General features: G+C 34.5%; 1 protein-coding gene across 3 annotated transcripts in view; it reads left to right on the forward strand.

Annotated features, from left to right (window-relative positions):
• The window catches only part of rasgrf2b (Ras protein-specific guanine nucleotide-releasing factor 2b), a 536,042-nt gene extending 514,518 nt beyond the window's left edge, over window positions 1-21,524 (forward strand). For all 3 annotated transcript variants that reach the window (XM_039759265.1, XM_039759267.1, XM_039759266.1), the window contains 7 exons: window positions 403-506; window positions 2,221-2,305; window positions 4,890-5,087; window positions 9,722-9,801; window positions 10,281-10,398; window positions 11,932-12,000; window positions 15,916-21,524. In XM_039759265.1, the coding sequence (XP_039615199.1) occupies window positions 403-506; window positions 2,221-2,305; window positions 4,890-5,087; window positions 9,722-9,801; window positions 10,281-10,398; window positions 11,932-12,000; window positions 15,916-16,008 (747 nt within the window). In that variant the 3' untranslated portion in view covers window positions 16,009-21,524. The remainder of the gene's footprint in view (window positions 1-402; window positions 507-2,220; window positions 2,306-4,889; window positions 5,088-9,721; window positions 9,802-10,280; window positions 10,399-11,931; window positions 12,001-15,915) is intronic.
• The last annotated feature ends 211 nt before the right edge of the window (window positions 21,525-21,735 follow it).

Consider the following 21,735-nt stretch of genomic DNA (forward strand, 5'->3'; position numbering starts at 1 on the left):
TGATATAAAATAGAGTGTATTGATGTATTACCTTTTTACAATATATGTAATATTTCAAGTATTATATAGACTCTGACAGTATCCATTTTATGCAATGCATTAAAACATGTTTGAGAAAGGAATGAATGAATACTGAATGACAGTATTTTGGTAGTACCCAATGAAGAGCATTTTGATAATAATAAGTGGTAATTAAACAAATAATCTTTTATAATTAATTTCTTTCAAGGATGAATTAATAAATAATTAATGAATTGTGAATATTATGAATTCATAAATAATCTCAGGATATGACTTATTTTGAAATGAACTAATAAGGGAGCACAGAGAGATACAAATTAAATACAAGTTGGTCTCTTTATTTCATAGGTAGACTAACAAGGATTTGTTCTGTACCTTTAGGCAGAGTATCCAAAAGCAGAATGTTTTGAAAGCCTATCTGCTATGGAGCTCGCTGAGCAGATCACTCTCCTTGACCACATTGTGTTCAGGAGCATCCCATATGAGTGAGTATTTATTTTTTTTTATTGTCTTTCTGCATGCCTTCCTTTATATAAATGTTTGTAGGAGCATTTGACCCTTAAAGGTGACAGATAACGTGAATAGTAATTGTCCAAGTGTGCTTCATGAAAGGAACTGGCTAAGTGGGTAAAAGAGACACTGCAGTAAAATTGATAGAGGTATAACTAGCTTAATTTCTGTTAGGCTATTAGTAACTTAGATTTATTATCTTTTATTCTCATTAGGTTTGCTCAAGAACAAAAATAGAACATAGTAATATATAATTTATGTGAAGCTCTATAGTTTATGACAAAGAAATCCTCAGACTCATATATCTCAGAGAATCCTGAAGAGACAGAAAAATGAAAGTTGAAATCTAGTACATGCGGTTTTAATGACAAAGACGTATTAGTTTATAAAAGACTTACATATAGACACATCTAGTCAGCAAATTTTAATTTCTGTTAAAGAGTGGAAGAATAAACTTGAAAGAGGAAGCAAGAAGGATAATATTTCTGTTTTTAGGTGGGCACACAGAGGATGTTTAGATTTCTGTTGTTGTCTTACACTTATTCACTTTCTACCTTCTGTGGTGGGCTGGCGCCTGCCCGGGGTTTGTTTCTTGCCTTGCACCCTGTGTTGGCTGGGATTGGCTCCAGCAGATCCCTGTGACCCTGTAGTTAGAATATGATGGGTAGATAATGGATGGATGAACTTTCTAACTTTGTTCTCATCCTAGTGTGCAAATAAGCAACATGCTAGAAACATAACGTTGAGCTTTTAATAAAAGTAGTCTTTCAAACAATGTCATATGCCACAAAGGATATGTTACAAACTGAACTTAAATACTTGCACACTGGACTGTATATATATATATATATATATATATATATATATATATATATATATATATATATATATCATATGTATAAAGAACACCAGCAGAAGAGTACAAAATGAAAATATGGAAAAATAGGCTGACTCAAAAGTCATAGGAGATAGACTAAGAAACAATCAGAAACATTCAGATAAGCAAATCACTAAAACTTAGAAGATTCCTGTCCTTATTAAAATATTGTAAGACAATGTAATAGTAGTCATTGAGCAAACTGTCATCATAATATCAGAGTAATTGAATTCTGAGCACTGTAAATTTACTGATATGCAAATTGAATTATCTATTTGAGATATCCCCTGGTACTGTGATAAGAACTATAGAAGTTTAGCAAATTTCAAAGCAGAGACATTAAATCATAATTTTGTGTACTTATTTGAAATTTCTGAATATAAGTCCCATTATCGAAAATGCTTTTGAACTTAAGTCATTTTTCATAATTTCCAGTTGGCTGTTGATATTTGTGTTGGTTAATATTTGCTAATTTTCTTTTACTGTTTCTAATTGACTTGAAGGAATAACTAGTGGTAACAAGGAGCTTGATCTGAGAAATACTATTGTAGTTGAATTAGAATGATAATTTTTTATAACAGACAGAAACTTACAAATCACCTTAACCCAGCTTCATATTTTCAATGTATTATTTATCTATTAGGTCAAATTACAGTTCGTAGTAAGTCATAAGAAAAATGACATTCTTCTCCAACTGACTCTTTTGTAAAACCAAGTTAATTTGTGTAGCCTTCCCATATTACCCCTCAGGCTACCTTTTTCTAATAAAGTCACTGCTAGTCAGAGCTTAAAGTTGTATTTTACATTTTCAGGGAATTTCTTGGCCAGGGATGGATGAAGGTTGACAAGAATGAACGAACACCATACATTATGAGGACCAGCCAACACTTCAATGATGCAAGTTTTTCTTTTATTCATTTTAAATAATATAAATATTTATCAAATAGCGTTGCCTCAAGGTCAATAAAATGTTCATTTGGTCATCCACCTGACCTGTGACCAAGGTCTTAATGTAATGTTACTAACCAGTTCATTTCATTATGTAAATTGTTATTTGTTTTGCCATGTAGACATTGCATCTTTAAATATAGTTATTTATTCAGAGTAGTTTTACTGCACCATACTTTTTACATTTACTTGAGTACATTTGGGAAGAATAAATGCTATTCTTACTACATTGGGCAACACTCGAATCGTTACTTTTTTTCCATTAGATAAGTCTGACAGATAATTTTCAATCTGCTCTGTGTAGAGTATTCAGTCAAGTTGCGCACATGCCTTTCATTGCATCTCCAGCTATGATACGAAGTTTAGGATGTTCCCCAAATCAAGGCGCTGTAGCTTTGAGGACAGATGTTGCATTTTTCGTTTGAAAGCATTAACTGAGCTAATCATATTGACCATGGTTTTCTCTTTTCCTTGCAGCTGTAAATTAAGCTCATTCAACATGTTGGTCTAGCGGCCATTGATCATTATTAAGTTGCTTGTATTCTGCCTGTTTAATGAAAAGGAGAAACTCTTTTTTCTCTGGCCAGGGGTCTTGAAATCTCAGCAGGAATTTCTCCCTAGCCATCTACCTCAACGAAGGCATCTTTTATCTCTCCATCTTGGAAGGACTTCTTATGCTTAATGATCGAGTGACTCACCCGGAACAATGCTTCGGTGTGTCTACCTTTGCTTTTGAATTCAGCCGAGTGAAAAATAACGGCTGTCCGATTAACTGCGATTTTAGTTCCCTCTCCTTTCTCTTTCTCAGATCGCTTTTCGGAAGGAAGTCAGTTTTTATGAACTGTTCGAAAGTGCCTTTCCACATTTTCCTTCTTTGGAATAGCAATGATAGATTGACAGATCAGACAAACGCACTTCGATTGTGACATTGTAAGAGAAAAAAATCCTCTTCCAATTCCACATCCAGCCCATAACCAATCATTTTTTTTAAATTCCTTCTTTAGTCGATATAGTCGATATAAATGGGAAGGCTAACTAAATCACTTAGTAAGCCGGAGTTTTGCAGTAGCTTGCGCGTTTGATCATGCGTGCGGGATGACCAGTGTGTTAGAAGAAAAGAGATCTCAGACTGACCGCCCTGTATATCAATCAAGTGGCAAATGCCATAGGAAGTATATATGATAGACTAACATTAAAAAAAATTTTTTTTTAATGCAACGCGATCTACCTGCACTACCGATCGACGTATCGGCCGCCCCGATCTAATTAGTGAAAGTGTTTTTGATGAGAGTATTTTGGGGGATTTCGTTTTTCTATTGGGTGGGGGTTGTCCCTAAAAATTGATCAAAGTGTCCTTTCTTTGTGGATACCTACAAACACCACATGCACTATGCTGCCAAGATTTCAGTTTTTAACTAAACAGGAAACTGGGCTTTTGTTGATGAGTGAATGAGTGAGTGAGTTAACTTTGTATTATATTTATCATTTATAAATGATAAATTAGGGCTCTGGTCAGTAATGTTTTTCACTGTAAGCATCACGTGTAGTATTTGTAAATACTAATATTTTAGTACCAGTATGGTGTGACAAAAGAGCACCAATAAATAAACACTGGCAAAAGGGTAAAGTGGCAAATAACGTGCAACAGTTATTATTGACATATAAACAGGCGGCACATTTAGACTTTTTGCAAAGGTAGGTATGTGATGTGCCACTATAACTTGCACAGTAAAGCTTTTCTTTATTTGACATAGTTTTGTGTTGTGGTTTCATTTGTGTGTTCTCTTTCTTTTATGTTTTTTTTTTTTTTGTCAAATTTTGCTTGTAGCACTATACACTGCACAGTACAGTGACCCTTTACTTGATGCACAAATGTTTGCTTCTGTACATTTGTCACAGCACATTTCTTGGCATTCTTTTCTCCCACATGCTTTATTCAGTGTGTCATTGACCACAGTTCAAACCACAACTGAACAAGAAAAGTGTATGTAGCAGATGACTCAACCATAATAGCGTGAAGGGAACCACAAAAGAGGAAAAAAATGTAATAAGTGTGCGTTTGTGCTGCAAGAAGTGTCAGTATAACCATGGGTGAATGAATTACTAGCCATAGACATAGCCTCAGGAGGATGACTGATCAGAGATGGAACTATGATTCATGTATGTCCCCTCTGAAACTAATTCCTGGGTATGCCCCTTTTTCTAATCTCCTAATCTTCCAACTTTGAAAACATAAACAATACACTTGCAAATTGTAGTATGAAAGTATCAGCAAAATAAATACATGTAAATAACAAAGATCCATGAAGCAATTATAAAATGTAAGACCACACATTAAATGAAATCATTAACACATTATTCTGTTTGTTTTAAAAAGATGAATGCTTAACCTGACTTGTACTTAGTACTTGAAATTCAAATACTGTAAAGTTACTTTATATAAAGTTATTTTTTTCCATTACTTAAGCTAAACAATGAGAGCTATGGTTTGTTCTATAATCTCTTTCTTCCCCTTCTCTTAAATGTTTTACAGATGAGTAATCTTGTAGCCTCTCAGATCATGACACATGCTGATGTCAGCTCTCGTGCTAACTCCATTGAGAAATGGGTGGCAGTGGCTGATATTTGTCGATGTCTACACAATTACAACGGGGTGTTGGAGATCACGTCAGCCCTCAATCGTAGTGCCATCTATAGGCTGAAGAAGACCTGGCTTAAGGTTTCAAAGCAGGTACTTCCCACTCTGCTTTTTCTTCATTTATCTGTTCATATTTCAACACTTGAAGAAGATTGCAGAGATCAAAAGTACTGAGAAGAGCCATAATGATACTAAAGCTTCTGAAAGGAAGGCAAGTTGTGAGAGATATTTACAGTATGAGAAATGTCTCTGCACCAAAAAATATGGAAAAACAATGGAGATGCAAAATTATCCACCTATATACTATATATATATCTTTAACAGCTCTGACATCTGAGTGTCTCTTATGTCTTCTTCAAGTTTATATATCTAGGAAGAATTTGAAGTGACATTTTCTAAACTTTGTTACTTGCACCCGGACAGCAAACTGAATAGACTTGTTTGCTGTCACACTAATCTCTACACAGAGAAGGATATTCTGTTTGGACACTTAGCTGCCAAGTTAGCTGCGCTGGAACTGGAATAATTGGACGGTTCCTGAATCTATTTCTAAAAGCCTTAGTTTTAAAGTCTAGTGTTTCTTGAGTTAATTTCATCACAGATGAATGGGTTTTCCAACTCCAATATTCAGAAATGTATAAAGTGGATTCAAAAAGCATTCTGACTCCTTCACTTTATTTTGTTGTAGATTTAATTTTAAATGGATAATTTTTTCATTTTTTGCATGAAAATCTACACTTACACTACTAAAATATGTTTTCAGAAATGTTTGTATATTTATTAAAAATGAAAAAAAAAAACTGAAATCTTTCAATCATATAAGTATTCGGACCCCTATTCAGAACTTTGTAGAAGCCCGTTTGGCAGCAAGTACAACTCAGAGTCTCTCGGGTTAGTCTCTATAAGCTTTGCAGATCTCTCCATAGATGTTCTAAGAAGTTTTTAGTCTGGCTTTTGACTTGGCCAACCAAGGACAGTAAGAGCTTCATTCCAAAGCCACTCCAGCGTTGTCTTGCCCCAATGCGTTGGTCTTTGTCATGCAGAAAGGTGAACTGTCTTTGGTTGTGTGCACTCAAGAACATCTCACTGTTTGACTGCATTCATCCTTCCCTCAGTTCCGATTGGTTTCCTTGTCCCTGCTGCTGAGAAGCATCCCCATAGCATGATGTTGCCTTCTTCATCATAGGGATGGTATTATGCAAGCAATAAACAGTGTTTGTTTTCACCAGACATAGTGCTTGGAGTTCTACCTGAAGAGTTCAGCTTTTGTTTCATCAGAACAATATACTTCTTCATGCTCTTAGAGTCTTTTAAATGTCATTTGACAATCTCCAAGCTGGCTATCACATAAATGTGATTAATGAATGCTGCTGAGACGGTCATCCTTCAGACAGCTTCTTCCATCTTAGCAGAGGACTTCTGAAGTGTTGTAGTGACCATGGCTCTTGGTCACCCCTCTGGCCAAGACTCTTCTTGCTTGGTAACTTAATTTGGCCAGATGGCCAACTCTAGGAAGAGTACTGATGGTTCCAGACTTCTTCCATTTCACTATTGTTATTGTGCTTTTGGGAGCATTCAAAGCTTTACAAATTATTTTATACCCTTGCCCTTATCTACTCTTCACCGAAGATTTATGGTGGAAGTCTACACAGAGTTCCTTGGACTTCATGGTTTGTTTTTTTTTTTTGTCCTAACATGCAGTGCAAATTCAGGGACCTTATATACATAGGTGTATGCCTTTCTAAATGTCCAGTCAATTCCGTTTGCTACAGGTGGACTCCAGTCAAGTACTAGACATATCTCAATGGTAATTAAAGCAGATAGGATGCAGATAACCACAGTCTTAAGTGCCACAGCAAAGGTTCTGAATATTTACATAAATTAGGCATTTCATTTTTTGATTTTTAATAACTTTGCAAACCTTTTTTGAAAACATATTTTCATTTTGCCATTAAGGGTCATTAAAGTGTAGACTGATTGTGAAAAGTGCCAAATTTCTCAATTTTAAATTAAATCTACAATGTAATAAAGCATGCAGAAAGTGAATGGGTTTGAATATTTTCTGAATCTACTGTATCTGCTGCACGATTGGTGCAAGCTGAACGGTCACTAGCTGCTGAAATAGATATTTTGATATTGTTTGTCTCTGTAAACCTTTATTTTTGAGCCAATGGTAGGGTTAGAGTTTTCCTGTTTTCCAGGCCTTTTCCTAATTTATGTTCTTTCAGAGCTGAAAGAGGATGAGAGCATGGGGGAGGGCACCAATGGGGTGTTTCTGTTTTTATTTAATGCTCTTTTAAAGTAAGCTGTAATTGTGCTCTTCTGACTAGTATTTGCTAACTCAATAAGGATTTCCTCCCAAAAATAGAGAAGAAAATCAGAAGTAGTTCAGATGAAACAGGTGATTTAATTTCTATGCCTTCTCGTTTTTTTCTTCTACAATGCTCTCCAAGGATATCCATTTCATTGTGTTTAATAGGTTTATTAATTCATAGTGAAACTTGTTAAAATGGAGAAATTTCTGCAGGAAATGCAGTGACATCATCTTCCCTGCAATTTTCAGGGGAAGTAACATCTTATCACTAGACATAATGTCTCCTATCATTGCACATAAAAAGTAAAGGGCAATAAATGATATGATCATGGGTTTGATCATCAGAAGGAAATGACAATCACAATATAACGATTACTGGCAATTCCACACTGTCTGTTTAACCTCCCAGTTTTATTTCCAGTGCTCCTCCCATTACATGACCACAGCATAACTGATTAATGGTGTATGACAACAAACACTGATAGGTGCCAGAATTTAGTCTAAGTGCTAAATTCATGCATTACTTTTTAGTCCAAAAATCTTTTTAAAAGCCACAACCACAATTCATTCAATAGAAGGCAATCATCCTTTTGGCTTCTGTCAGCTTTAAGAAGGATAAGATCTATAATTAGCACAGTATTAGACAGCAATATATTTCATGATAGGAGGAGGAGGTTGGGAGCATGTGCTGATAGGAGAATAGTTGAAAATGTACAGCTTTGCAAATCTGAAAGTAAAATGTGGAAAGCTATTAATATATACAGTTAGGTCCATAAATATTTGGACAGAGACAACTTTTTTTCTAATTTTGGTTCTGTACATTACCACAATGAATTTTAAATGAAACAACTCAGATGCAGTTGAAGTGCAGACTTTCAGCTTTAATTCAGTAGGTTGAACAAAAAGATTGCATAAAATTGTGAAGCATTTTTTTTAACACAATCCCTTTATTTCAGGGGCTCAAAAGTAATTGGACAAATTAAATAACTGGAAATAAAATGTTCATTTCTAATACTTGGTTGAAAACCCTTTGCTGGCAATGACAGCCTGAAGTCTTGAACTCATGGACATCACCAGATGCTGGGTTTCCTCCTTTTTAATGCTCTGCCAGGCCTTTACTGCAGCTGCTTTCAGTTGCTGTTTGTTTGTGGGCCTTTCTGTCCGAAGTTTAGTCTTCAACAAGTGAAATGCATGCTCAATTGGGTTAAGATCAGGTGACTGACTTGGCCATTCAAGAATTTTCCACTTTTTTACTTTAATAAACTCCTTGGTTGCTTTAGCTGTATGTTTTGGGTCATTGTCCATCTGTATCATGAAATGCCGCCCAATCAGCTTGACTGCATTTAGCTGGATCTGAGCAGACAGTATGTCTCTGAACACCTCAGAATTCATTCAGCTGCTTCTGTCCTGTGTCCCATCATCAATAAACACTAGTGTCCCAGTGCCACTGGCAGCAATGCACGCCCAAGCCATCACACTGCCTCCACGTGTTTTACAGATGATGTGGTATGCTTTGGATAATGAGCTGTTCCACACCTTCTCCATACTTTTTTCTTGCCATCATTCTGGTAGAGGTTGATCTTGATTTCATATGTCCAAAGAAAGTTTTTCCAGAACTGTGCTGGCTTTTTTATATGTTCTTTAGCAAAGTCCAATCTAGCCTTTTTTATTCTTGAGGTTTATGAGTGGCTTGCACCTTGCAGTTCACCCTCTGTATTTACTTTCATGCAGTCTTCTCTTTGAGACGGTTGGAGAGGGTTGTTCACTTGGTTGGCTGTTGTGAAGTGGCTTCTCTTCACCATGGAAATGATTCTGTGATCATCCACCACTGTTGTCTTCCGTGGACATCCAGGTCTTTTTGCGTTGCTGAGTTCACCAGTGCTTGCTTTCTTTCTCAGGATGTACCAAACTGTAGATTTTGCCACTCGTAATATTGTAGCAATTTTTCAGATGGGTTTTTTCTGTTTTCGCAGCTTAAGGATGCTTCTTTCACCTGCATGAGAGCTCCTTTGACAGCATGTTCTCTGTTTTACAGCAAAATCTTCCACATGCAAGCACCACACCTCAAATCAACTTCTGGCCTTTTATCTGCTTAATTGATAATGCATAATGACGGACTTGACCACACCTGCCCATGAAATAGCCTTTGAGTCAATGGTCCAATTACTTTTGACCCCCTGAAATGAAGGGATTATGTTAAAAAAATGCTTTAGTTGCCTCACATTTTTATGCAATCTTTTTGTTCACCCCACTGAATTAAAGCTGAAAGTCTGCACTTCAACTGCATCTGAGTTGTTTGATTTAAAATTCATTGTGGTAATGTACAGAACCAAAATTAGAAGAAAGTTTTCTTTGTCCAAATATTTATGGACCTAACTGTAGTTTAGATTTTAACTGTTTTATGTATTTTCAGACAAAAGCTCTTATGGATAAGCTTCAGAAAATTGTTTCATCAGAAGGAAGATTTAAAAATCTCAGAGAAACACTTAAAAAGTAAGAATTCTTCATGTCTGTAGTATTGTTAATGTGTGTTACAAGGGTGGAGTAACAGTAATACTTAAATGTATTTTCAAGTTAAAAGGAAAAGTAAGATCAAGATGTCTGATAACATACATAGAATGTTTTTAATACATTCTTGTTTATCATGGTGATATGTTACATGTTGTTCAGACATGCAAGTAAGAATTTCATTGTACTCTATACACATGACAACTCTGCTATTATTAGTAGTAGTCATAGCTGGTCAGGTATAATACAAACTTCTGGACTTGACTGACAGTGTAAGATGGGAACCTAGAACTAGTGAAGTGGATGGAAACCAAGAAGTGTTAAGCAATGTTTTTTTCTGAAACTTTTCCCAGTATGCACTTCATTTTTAAGGTGTCAATGCAGTTGTTCTTTATGAAGATATGGCGAGTTTTTCTTCCTGCTCCTGATTTTATTAAATTCTTTTTTTCTGACATTTCTTGCAGTTGTAATCCACCATGCGTTCCTTATCTAGGAATGTATTTAACAGATCTAGCATTTATAGAAGAGGGAACGCCAAACTTCACAGAGGAAGGTCTTGTAAACTTTTCCAAGATGAGAATGGTGAGTGCAGCTTGCAGAAGGCAAACCGAGAGCCCCAATAGATTTATTCATCATTCTCTCTCTGATAACAGCAATTCTTCAGGTTACACATCCACTTAATGAGACATTAAGTTTCATTATTCTTTGTACAGAGTATCTGTGGATGCAATAAGCACCTTCTCAAATTTATGTACTGTATATTTAGAAAAATTAATTTAATGATAATGGTTTCATCCCAATCTGAAAATGTGCACATTTAGTGATAATAAGTAATTTCCTGTTTAGATTGTCATTTGTGTTTTTGTAGACCTAATGTAATGACCTTTTTAGGAAATAGGTGCCTTTCAGGTTATGCTTTAACCCCTCTTGAAAATTTACAAGAAAACAGTTGGAATTTAATTATGTGTGATGTCATAACAGTTCGCTTCAAAAATTTCAGGATAATGGCAGAATCAGCAAGAATTATTAAAATTGCAAAAAATGAATAACAACAAAACAAAAATATAATAAACCATACTAAAATGCTGTGATTTGTATTTAAATTGTTCCAGTTTCAGCTTGGGTCATCCTGCAGATCATTGCACCAACACCCATGAGATACTGCGAGCACAACGTAAGCAAAATAAGTGCACATTAAAAGGGTTAAAGAAAGACTCTGGGAAATACTAAAGGAACAGGCAGGAATTAAAAATAGACGATAAACCATCTGACAACAATCCAAAACCATGAGCATAAATCATTGGTGCAAGGTCACATTGTGCTCTTAAAGCTGCACGTTATTAAAATTATCTAGCTGCAGAAATAAATATTCAGTGCACAGCAAAGGGTTGCATAAGCTATTGTGCATAACTATGGATGGGCCACACCTGCCCTCTTGTTTACCCATGTGTCTACAAGCTCTTCCCATGTTTGAAGAGATACCCAAATTTACATGTACATTTATGTTTATTTTGTTAGCAGACACTTTTATCCAAAGTGACTTACAAAATTGTAAACATTGCACCATGTGTACATGGTACAATGTACCACGTACTAACATGTGTATTAGTGTTTATGGGGATTATGTTGAAAAATGAAACTTTGGTGGTTTTTGTTGGTGTAATAGACCAGACACAAAGCATTTTAGGCTATGCCTTGTATTAGTAATGTTCAAAATATATCATGTAAATAACAACTGAGAACAGAAATCTGAGATCTACTGTATTTCATAAAAAGTGTGTTAAAAGTGTATTAGCCATAGATTAAATACACAAATAACAGTGTAACAAAACAGAACACATTGTTTTGAATTTGAAAAATAATGACATTTTAAAACACACTTTGAAAATAAGACTAAATAATGTCAAAAATAATACCATCCATTATGTTAAGATATTTAACACATACACAAATGATTACTAAACACAAGTAGCTTTACGGGTTTAAGTATGTATGCAATTATTTTTGCAAATGAAAGTGAAAGACATTTCTCTAAAAACTGCAGATTCTGTAGCTTAACTGAATGACAACATACTGTTTTATTCATGCTTTAATATTATGTTTAATTGTTCACAGATATCCCATATCATCAGAGAGATTCGTCAGTTTCAGCAGACCCCATACAGAATAGACCATCAGCCAAAGGTAGGCAGCTATCCTGTGCCTAAATAAGTTGTCACATTCATGCTAAGATAAAATGATCTATGCGGCACAAGTAAAGAAAAAAAAAGACTGGTCTGGTTAGTTTTGTTCAGTTTTCATTCCTTCTCAGTTACATTAATTGAGAAAGAATAGTTACTGTGTCCTATTGGTACAATATTTGTGATACTTATACTACATGTTGTAAATAATGCTTGTTTCATATGGTATGTTTCACAGTGCATACCATCACAATGGTCTTTACATGTCACATAAGGCTATAATTTAATGCTATAAAAAGAAAAATGTACAGAACATATGAAAATAATATCAAAAATGTGATAAACGACAAAATTCTAAATACTGGTATAGACATGAATGATGATGGTGTCACATACCTGTTTCAGATCCTTATCTAAAAGCTTAATAGAATTTCCCTGGGTGCACTGTCCCTGCATTTTGCTTGAAAATGTTACGTATCAGGTTGAATGGCTAATGTTCTTCTATAAAAAGTTACACTGCCTACTTTGTAATTCTCACAAACAAAAGTATCAATATCTATTATACTTATACCATAAGTAATACAAAGTAGGGCTGTCTGTTGTAGACCTTCAGGTCAGGTCAGGTTGGGGAGCAAGCATTGGTACAACACATTGCCACACTCACCAGATGACGAAACAGCTCAGAATCCTGGTTGACAACCCCCCAGGTAGACAGGCAGTCCAGTCCCATCCTCCAGAAATGGCCCTCTATCTGCTGCTGCCAGGGGATCGCACCACATGGTCATAGTGCCATAACTGACGCTCCCTTATGATACAGGTAATGTGCCTCATTCGGGACTCCATGAGCAACTGCTCATTTGACACAAAGTAAAACCAACAGTACCCAAGGATTCTCCGAAGAGACACAGTACCAAAGGAGTCAGTCGGACACTAGATAGCGTCCATGTCTCACAACCATATAGCAAGACAGGAATCACTGGCTCTAAAGACTTGGACCTTCGTCCTTTTGTATAGATATTGGACCACCAAACAGCCCTTTCTAGCAACCTCATGACCCCCATGCTCTCTCAATCCATCTACTGACTTCATTGGAAGAGTCACCAGAGACATGAATGTCACTCCTGAGGTAAGTAAACCTGTCAACAATGTCAACACTCACTCTGCAGACAGACACACTGCTGATGGCTGTGCATAAGAGGTCATTAAAGGGCTGGATCTTAGTTTTTATCCAGTACACTCACTTTATCCCAGAAACTCTCGAGAGCCCTTACAGTCTCCATTGACTCTGTGAAGATCACACAATCATCAGCAAAGTCAAGATTAGTGAATCTTTCTTCACCAACAGATGCCCCACAGCTACTAGACTCCATAACCTTGCCTAACACCAAGTCCATGCAAGCATTCAACAGAGTAGGAGCAAGAACACACAACTGATGAACCCCAGAATCAACTGGGAAAAACATAGAGGTTCTTCCTCCACTCTGCACAGAGCTCATAGTACCAGTATACAGGCAGGCCATGATATTCAGAAACTTTGAGGGGATCCCACGAAATCTGAGAATGTCCCACAGGCCAGCTCAATCAACTTCACCTGGACTTAATTTCATAAAACCTTTGGTTTACTACACTACACAGTGCAGAATCAACATGGGATTTCGTATCCTAGCTTTGATTTTAAAAGCTGAATGAATAACGTGTTAAAATGGAGAACAAAGTTTAAGTAACTGCCAACATTCTTCATTTTGAGCTAGTAGTGATCACTGAACCGTAAATCATATGGCAGTCTGCCATTAGTAAACACTAGAGCATGCTGAAAAGCCAGAGTACAATATATTTTTTGAGAGGTGAATGGTATTGGACCTACTGCTAAACTGTAAACCCAGATAATCTTTAAAGACTTGCCAGTCACAGCAGATTGTCTGCACACACGTTCAAATATCAGTAGTGTTGCACTCTAATCTCTGCATTCTATTGGTTGCAAAATCCACAGTGAGATGACTAAGCAGCAGTGGACTGTTTGCCTGTGAGAACACCAGAAACTGTGCAGGGTGACATTGATTGACCAGATTCAACACATAATGACTCACTGTTTTGAAACTGCTTGGGCATGCACCATTGTCATCACTTAATCATATCTCAAACAGGTATTATGATTTATCCATGCTATCATGTTCTGCTTACATCATGTGAAACCTAATTGCAATTGCACAGCAAGTCGCCAGAAAATCTTCTGCTTTTCTGCTGTCCTGACTGCCAAGAACAAAAGTCCAGATGCACCCAAATTTAAACTGACAGGCAGAGATTTTTGAGCCATTAAAGAATAGATGGGATGAAGCTTAAGTCAAAACTCTGAAGGTGAGGAAATTGTTCATTAAGTTTAAGGGACATCAGTAAAATCAATTTTGCTAACAAAACCAGAACTATAACCAGAATATTATAACTAGAAGAGTGCTCAGAACCTAATTACAATTTAATAAATGGTTTTCTCAACAAGTTTTTCCCTTATTTTTGCAAAAGTTTTCTACATATTTAATGCCCAAGACTACAAGAATCATCTATATTGTGACCACCATGATGTCACGCATCATGTGACATGTCCATGTAAGTCTAGTAACCAAAAAGCATCAAAATATTCAGACATATAAAATGGCAGTGCCTAAAACAACTATCAAAGTGTGACAACGCCACAATAAGCTATAATTTTTCACTAAAAAGGGGTTGGATGTTATGGAAACCAGAATTCCTTGCTAAGCTTTCACTTTGAAAAGATTTCCTAGGGTAATGTTAAGATAGGAAGGACTTTTATAGTGAAGCAACGTTACAGGAAGGTTATCATCTTACAGAAGGTAGAAACAAAAAGAACTGGGAAAAAAAGGAAGGCTTAGGGGGGAAAAAGAGAGATCTAACAGGCCTGTAAAGTAAACCTCTTGGTCAGATATTAAAGATTATAACTTGGCTGTGGGTTCTAAGTGGAAAAGCTTCTGGATAATTCCTTTAGTAGATTATGCTTCACTGGATATTTTCAGATTTTAGAAAAAGAAAAAAACAACCAGCACTGTATAAAGAAAAAAAGTTCCATTGGTTAGGTGAGATCAATCTTATTTCAAAAAGAAAACATACTTTTCACATGCTTGGTGGAAGTGTTACAAATAATATACACATTCTTTTTAGTTTATTCTGACCTGTTCTTTTGTTTTTATATTCCTGCACTTGTATTTCTTTGTAATTTAAATTTAAATTCTAAATATATGTAGCTTTGTTACATGATAAATCAAAGGGGGTAAAACTATTAATTTTCCTTTTAGTATATAGTAGCTCAGCTTGTCATAAGTGATGATAGTTGCGCGTTACAAAAGTGTAACAAAATGGCATAGCTAAAATAATAAATAAATAAATAAAGGCGAATATTTGTGTACTCCATTGTATCCACTGATATATTACTAGCAAGAAAATGCATACATTGGTGATAAAAATACAATGAAAAAGAAAAATAATCTCTAAATTTGACAAGGAGGCAAGATAATAATAAAAATGAATCCTACTTGGTTTGAAATCCGTAATTCACAATAGATATTTCCTTTTCACCTCACCTCTGGAAGCTGCTTTTCCACTTTGTGCATTCTACTCTTTCCCGTAATTCTTCTCTAAATTCCAGTCCTAAGAAGGAATCTGATGAAAGTTTAGTGGTTGACATGTGCTACTAACTTTATTATTTTTCAGTGTTGAATTAACTTACACCTGTTTTCATAAAGTAGCATTATGTTTACTGAAATAAATGCTTTAATGTAAGTTTGTCAAAATATACTGTACATTAGAAAGCAAGCATAAAAGAATGCATGCACAGTAGTGATTTTAAACATCTTTTCATTATTACATTTGAGAGGAGTGAACTAACTATGGTACTTCTGTTGTTTTGCAGGTCACTCAATACTTACTTGACAAAGCCCTTATCATGGATGAAGACACTCTTTACGATTTGTCTCTAAAAATTGAACCCAGGCTTCCAGCATGAGCAAGAGATCACTTTCAGTACTTGTCGCAGGAAGGGCGACAGTTTAAGGAATGCCTTTATGAAATGCATGGCCCTTAGTAAGAAAGGAAATAATGTGAAGAATCAAAGAGCATCATGAAAGGAGCTCTCAACAGAGAGGAAGACCAAATCATTTGGCCAGAAGAAATGGAGGCGGATGGCAGTAAAGAAGCAGGAGCACAGATAACGTGAATGGCTAACTAGTGAAAATTGTTGGCTGAGCCACAAAGAATCTTTATGGCTGAAGGAACGGAGGTAGAGGACCATTTTAAAAAATGGACAAAACCTGTTTGATGAAATATCTATCGGAGTGACTGTGACAGTTTTAGAAACTGCACTGCTTTAATGCATTCTGCTCCAGATTTCATTTTTAAATCTCTTCACACTGTGACTGATTTATTTTCTTTTTAGTTCTTCTGCACTCAGATTTGCAAGAAGAGCTCAGGTGATAATTTTGTTCATCCCACACTTGACCCAAATAAGCACTGATTTATGTTTGTAAATTGAATGTAAAAATAATTTTAGAATAATATCACTTAATTCAAATTTCAAAATGTAAAATTAGGTGAGCTAGTTAACATTTACATATGGTTGATTATCAGAGTGACTGTTTGCTTTACACATATATTCATTTTGTAGAAGACATGAAAACTAAACACCTTGAAATGTTTTTGAAACTTTGCATGATGATCCCTTCAACCCCTAGTAAGTGTGATACACTACCAACTGCTCCACTTTTTAAGTAATATGCAGGGTGTTCTCAGTAAAAATAACACCATAGTCTTGAAGAGAAGGTTTCGTTGACTGTGTAACACTTAGCTATTAAATATGCAATGCTTACGTTTAAATAATCACAATGATTCATTAAGCATAAAGACAGAAACATACACTATACTCTAATTTCCACTGAGTCGCTGGTAGAAATGAAAAATGTTTTTAGAAGTCTTTTACAAATGAAATACATATTTTGTTTTAAATGATGTTGGTAGCTGACAATATCAAGAAGCAACATGGTTAGTATAATGTATGTTAAAATAAATTATTCTAGTCATAAACCATTGTGTAGATACTGTGTAGGGAAGACCAACTGTACACCTCTAGGATTCTTCTTTAAGATGTAATGAATTCCTCATTTCCAAAATAGAAGTGTGATATTTTTTTTCAGTAAAACACATTGCTGAGCATGCATTGTTTAAATATGGTAAATAGTATCGTATATGGATATAGGATATAGCAATTTGATAATAATGTGTGATACAGTAGTCTGCCAAAGTATTATGGAAATAGAAGTATGTTTCTTTAGAAAACAAGTGGGGAGTCTGTGATGATCTGACATGAACTTGGGGCAGATATACTCTAGGTGGCATCCTTTTGCTTGATAGAAATAGAATCTACATAAATGAACATGTTTTATATTTGATGCCCATTTTTTGATGAATATAACCTTAAATAGAGACACTTTCATATTCAAATTTTTAGGTTGCCATGATGAAACTAATTGCATCTATCCATATTGCATGTTTGTACATTTATGAGAAAGAAGAATACATTTGTGCTTTCATCTACAAGCTATATTCTGTACAACTGGCTCTTTCCTTGTCTCAAGAATATGTATAGTTTTGACATAAATGTTAATTCCCAATCAAAATGAAATTTTACATGATTCGTATTTGTATATGGTCATTACTTAAACCCCTGGAAAAACATTCCCAAATTAATACATTTTGCACATTACAGGCTACTGTTTTAAATTTGCCTGTGTACATTTTCTACTTTAAGTTGCTCCTACATATGGAATGAATTAGCTATCAAGAGTACCAAATATTAAAGAGGAAAGAACTTCAGTAATGTTACAAGAGAAAGAGAAACAATAGATTGTTAACAGACAATACATTCTTATTGTAGATACACAAAAAATATGTCCTACTACAAAAGGAACCCATAAACCAAATTAATTTAACCTGCTTCATTAAGGGAAAGTACTCATTCATACTTTATCTGGCTGCCATAGTCTGTTTTTTGTAATGTCAATACTATTATTATCATAAAATATGGCTCTACATCATTTATAAGCCCAAAATGAATTTGGAGTATTTGGTTCATTATTAGAGAGATAATCAATGGTACATTTAATTAATATGAATCGTAATTCATTCGTTTCTATTGTACTTGGTAGTTTTTCTTTTTTCCCTTATATTCAGCATGAATCATCATGTGTGTGTGTGTTTTTTAACTATAGTGACTGTGCAGTATTTAAATATTTTCGAATTTACAAAATAGTAGAATAGTTTAGAATTATGCATACCCAAATAAAACCCATCTAACAATTACAATCTATAAATATAAAATATATTTTTGGTCTCAAAAATGTACATTGGATTATACAGTATTGAATTTCTCATTATTTCAGAGTCTAGATTTAGAAAATAATGGCAAATTCCAGAGCACATGGAACTTGCATGAGCTCTGAATTAATTCTTACACTGATAAATTGTTACTTAAACTTTGGAGTGGTAATTCTATCCTGAAAGATAAAACAAATTAAAAATATATAACTTAGGTTTCATTGGCAAAAAAATGGGATTGAGTTGTAGAGGATGTAGAGGTTTTTATTTCCAAGGATGATGAATTAAAAAGTAAAGACCAAGGGATGTGGTTACTTGAAGACATTGTCAAAGGTAGGGTATAAATCTGGGTAGGTTTTTTCCCACTCAGGAAAAACTGGTTTGATGTACACATTTGGACTGTGAAGAAGATATTATCAAGCTAGGGTTGATTCTCATTACTTATTTGAAATTCTGATTGTTAGATTGGGTTCTTAACATCATTTCACGTTATCTAAAGTTGTGTTGTTATGGAGGCTCTGGTATAGTTTTACCATAATTTCACTGTCAGTGGAACACTTTTGTAATTATATCTCTTTAGTAGAACAAAGAGAAGTGGTAGAAAGAAAGTTATGTCGAGTTTGATGAAGTCTAGATCATACATATACAGATTTCTTTTTCTGAGAATTTATATTTGAAACAGAGTACATTACCAACATACAAGTCTGTTAATGGGGAGAAATAGATGGTTGTTTAATAGCACTTCTGCTTTAACATAATATGTACATTTTAATCAGTCTGAGAATGTGATAACAGCAAGACCATCATTTTTTAACCTCCGTTATTTCTCATTCTACATAAATAGTTATGCTTGTTACAATTCATTTTTATATACCGAGACATTGAAAGATGTTTAAGATTTTAAATACATTTGTAAATAAGACTGGGTTGAGTTTCTACCTCTTCCTTAAGTCAGAGGGTTTATTATGAACTCCAATATATAGAGTTGCCCAAAATTACTATGACATCATGACTGCATGGTTTACGTGAAAAAAATAGTTAATCTCAAATAAGTAATAATCACTTCTTGAATATTTTGATGCATTAAAAGAAAAGTTAATATAACAGTGTATAACTGTAGAAAGTGACACAATGCAGAGATTTATATACTGGTAATCTGCTTAAAGGAACAGACCATAGTGGGGTTTGAAACAAAAGGCAAAAATATTTCCTAACTATAAGTCTGAAGGTTATGTATAAAAATAACAAATTATTAAAAATGAAAACTTACTATAATAAAATATAGTTAACATCAGGAAAATACAGCTACAGTCTATGAAAACACATTAATTAAATGCAGGAGAGGAGGAATGACACTGACACTTTTAGACCACAAATCTTTCTTGAGTGCATTTTCAGCTCTCCCACAAATCGATGAAACATAAGCGCAACACAATCATATATGCTAGCTTTAATATAAAATATCAATAAAGAGACATAGTATAAGTAAAGATAACACAGATTAGATACAGTAAGTGAACCTTCCACAAACGATCAAGTCCATTAAAGGGTATGTAACATAAAAAAACAATTAAAAAGAGTGGGACATAAACATTTTCTTATAATCGAGTCTAAAGGACAAGTAACTGCTTAGCTGAACAAATACAAAACCAATGTGAAACCCATTGTTGCTGTAACACTCTACCGAAATTAGAAATCAAATTAAATTAACCATAAGTAAGTTTAACCAAGAAAGAATGGATATTCCAATTTATGATAAGAAACTTGAAACTAAAATCAATTTCACTTGAATGCAGACAACAAAAAGCCAAAAGAATATCAGGTTTTCTAAAGATAATTGCAAACAACGGTGAAAAATGTAAGAATTTTATGTTAAGCCTTTGAACATTGAAACTGAACAAAGAGCACAAACATGACTTTTAATGTAAATGTGGCCGGTTACGAGGTTTAGGGAATGTGAGAGCAGAGGTTGAAAGGTAAAACTAATAGAAGCTACTGTACTTTAGAGATAAACAAGGTTATAGATGTATAGCTTTTTTTTTAAATGATGTTGGGAGCATGCTTTGCCGGACCCACCACACGGCAAACCACCGGGATTGAGATCTGAGTAGAGCCGTGTAATGGCTGACACCTCAGCACCTCACTGAATAGTGTGAGTTTTTTTACAGTGGCTGGAGTGCCAATTCTACCACCAACCCCCAAATTTTTAAATGAGAGCAAAAATAAAGCATCTGCCCTATCTATCATCTCCTTAACCTGTATTTCTCTTAGTATACCAATGGGTTTCCTGGATAAAATCAATCTAAGTATTCATACAATAAAAGTGTGATAGTATTTTCATCCTTTTTAATTTGTGGATCACTTTCAAGAAATAAGGCTTATTATTACTCTGGGGTCCTGTTTAACAGTAGTGTATAATTGTGATATGCATACATATGATGCAACAGCAAGCAGTTATTTATCATCATTAAGTAAAGATAATGCAGCACCCACATCTTATAGAACCAGAAAGGAGAAGGAGAAATATTTAACAATCCTAAATCCATGCATTTCCCCAACCCCACCTATTTAGCCTTTCAAAATGAAGCAAAGACAGGATAGCTATGCTCCTTCCTTCTACAGACAGTTGTATTTTGTTGGTTAATAATTTAAATAAAAGATTTCTTATTCGTAAGTAGTATGAAATTTTGCTACACATTTATTTTATGACTCAACTTTCCCTGGGGTTTAATTAGTGTTTTTATGAATGACTTTCTCACTTTATGTCAACTATGTAATTACTACAAGGAACTGTGGGCTTTATGAGTTAGTAACAAAAGCTGAGTAGGGCTAAAGTTGTACGATGTAAGGAATAAATTTAGCATTGCAGGGACTGAAATGATGATGATGATCATGATGATATACTTTATTAATCCCCAAGGGAAAGTATTCAGTGTTTTTGTTTTCTTCTTTAGTTGAAACTGAATATCATCAAAAATGGTTTTAAAGAGCTGTCACTCTGAAATATAGGAAAATGGTATAATGGAAATGTCTTTTTACCACTGCTGATAAACAAAACCTTAATGGTTTTGATGCTTCACCAATATTTTGGTAGATATTGGAAAAACCAGAATGTCTTGAGAAAACATAAGAACACCTTTTTCTAATTAACATACTGAGTTAACATATTTTACTTTTATTTTAAACCTTTTTGTAAGCTTTCAATAATTAAAAATGTAATTATTTTACACAAATTAAATATGGTAATTACAATTTTCATAATATAGTAAATTATTAAAATAATATATTACATATACTGTATACATATATTACAAAATGCTGTTAGTCTTTTTTATTAGGATTATAAATATATTGTTAATATCTT

The sequence above is a fragment of the Polypterus senegalus genome, chromosome 7, assembly GCF_016835505.1.
Source record: "Polypterus senegalus isolate Bchr_013 chromosome 7, ASM1683550v1, whole genome shotgun sequence".
NCBI classification, from domain to species: domain Eukaryota; kingdom Metazoa; phylum Chordata; class Cladistia; order Polypteriformes; family Polypteridae; genus Polypterus; species Polypterus senegalus.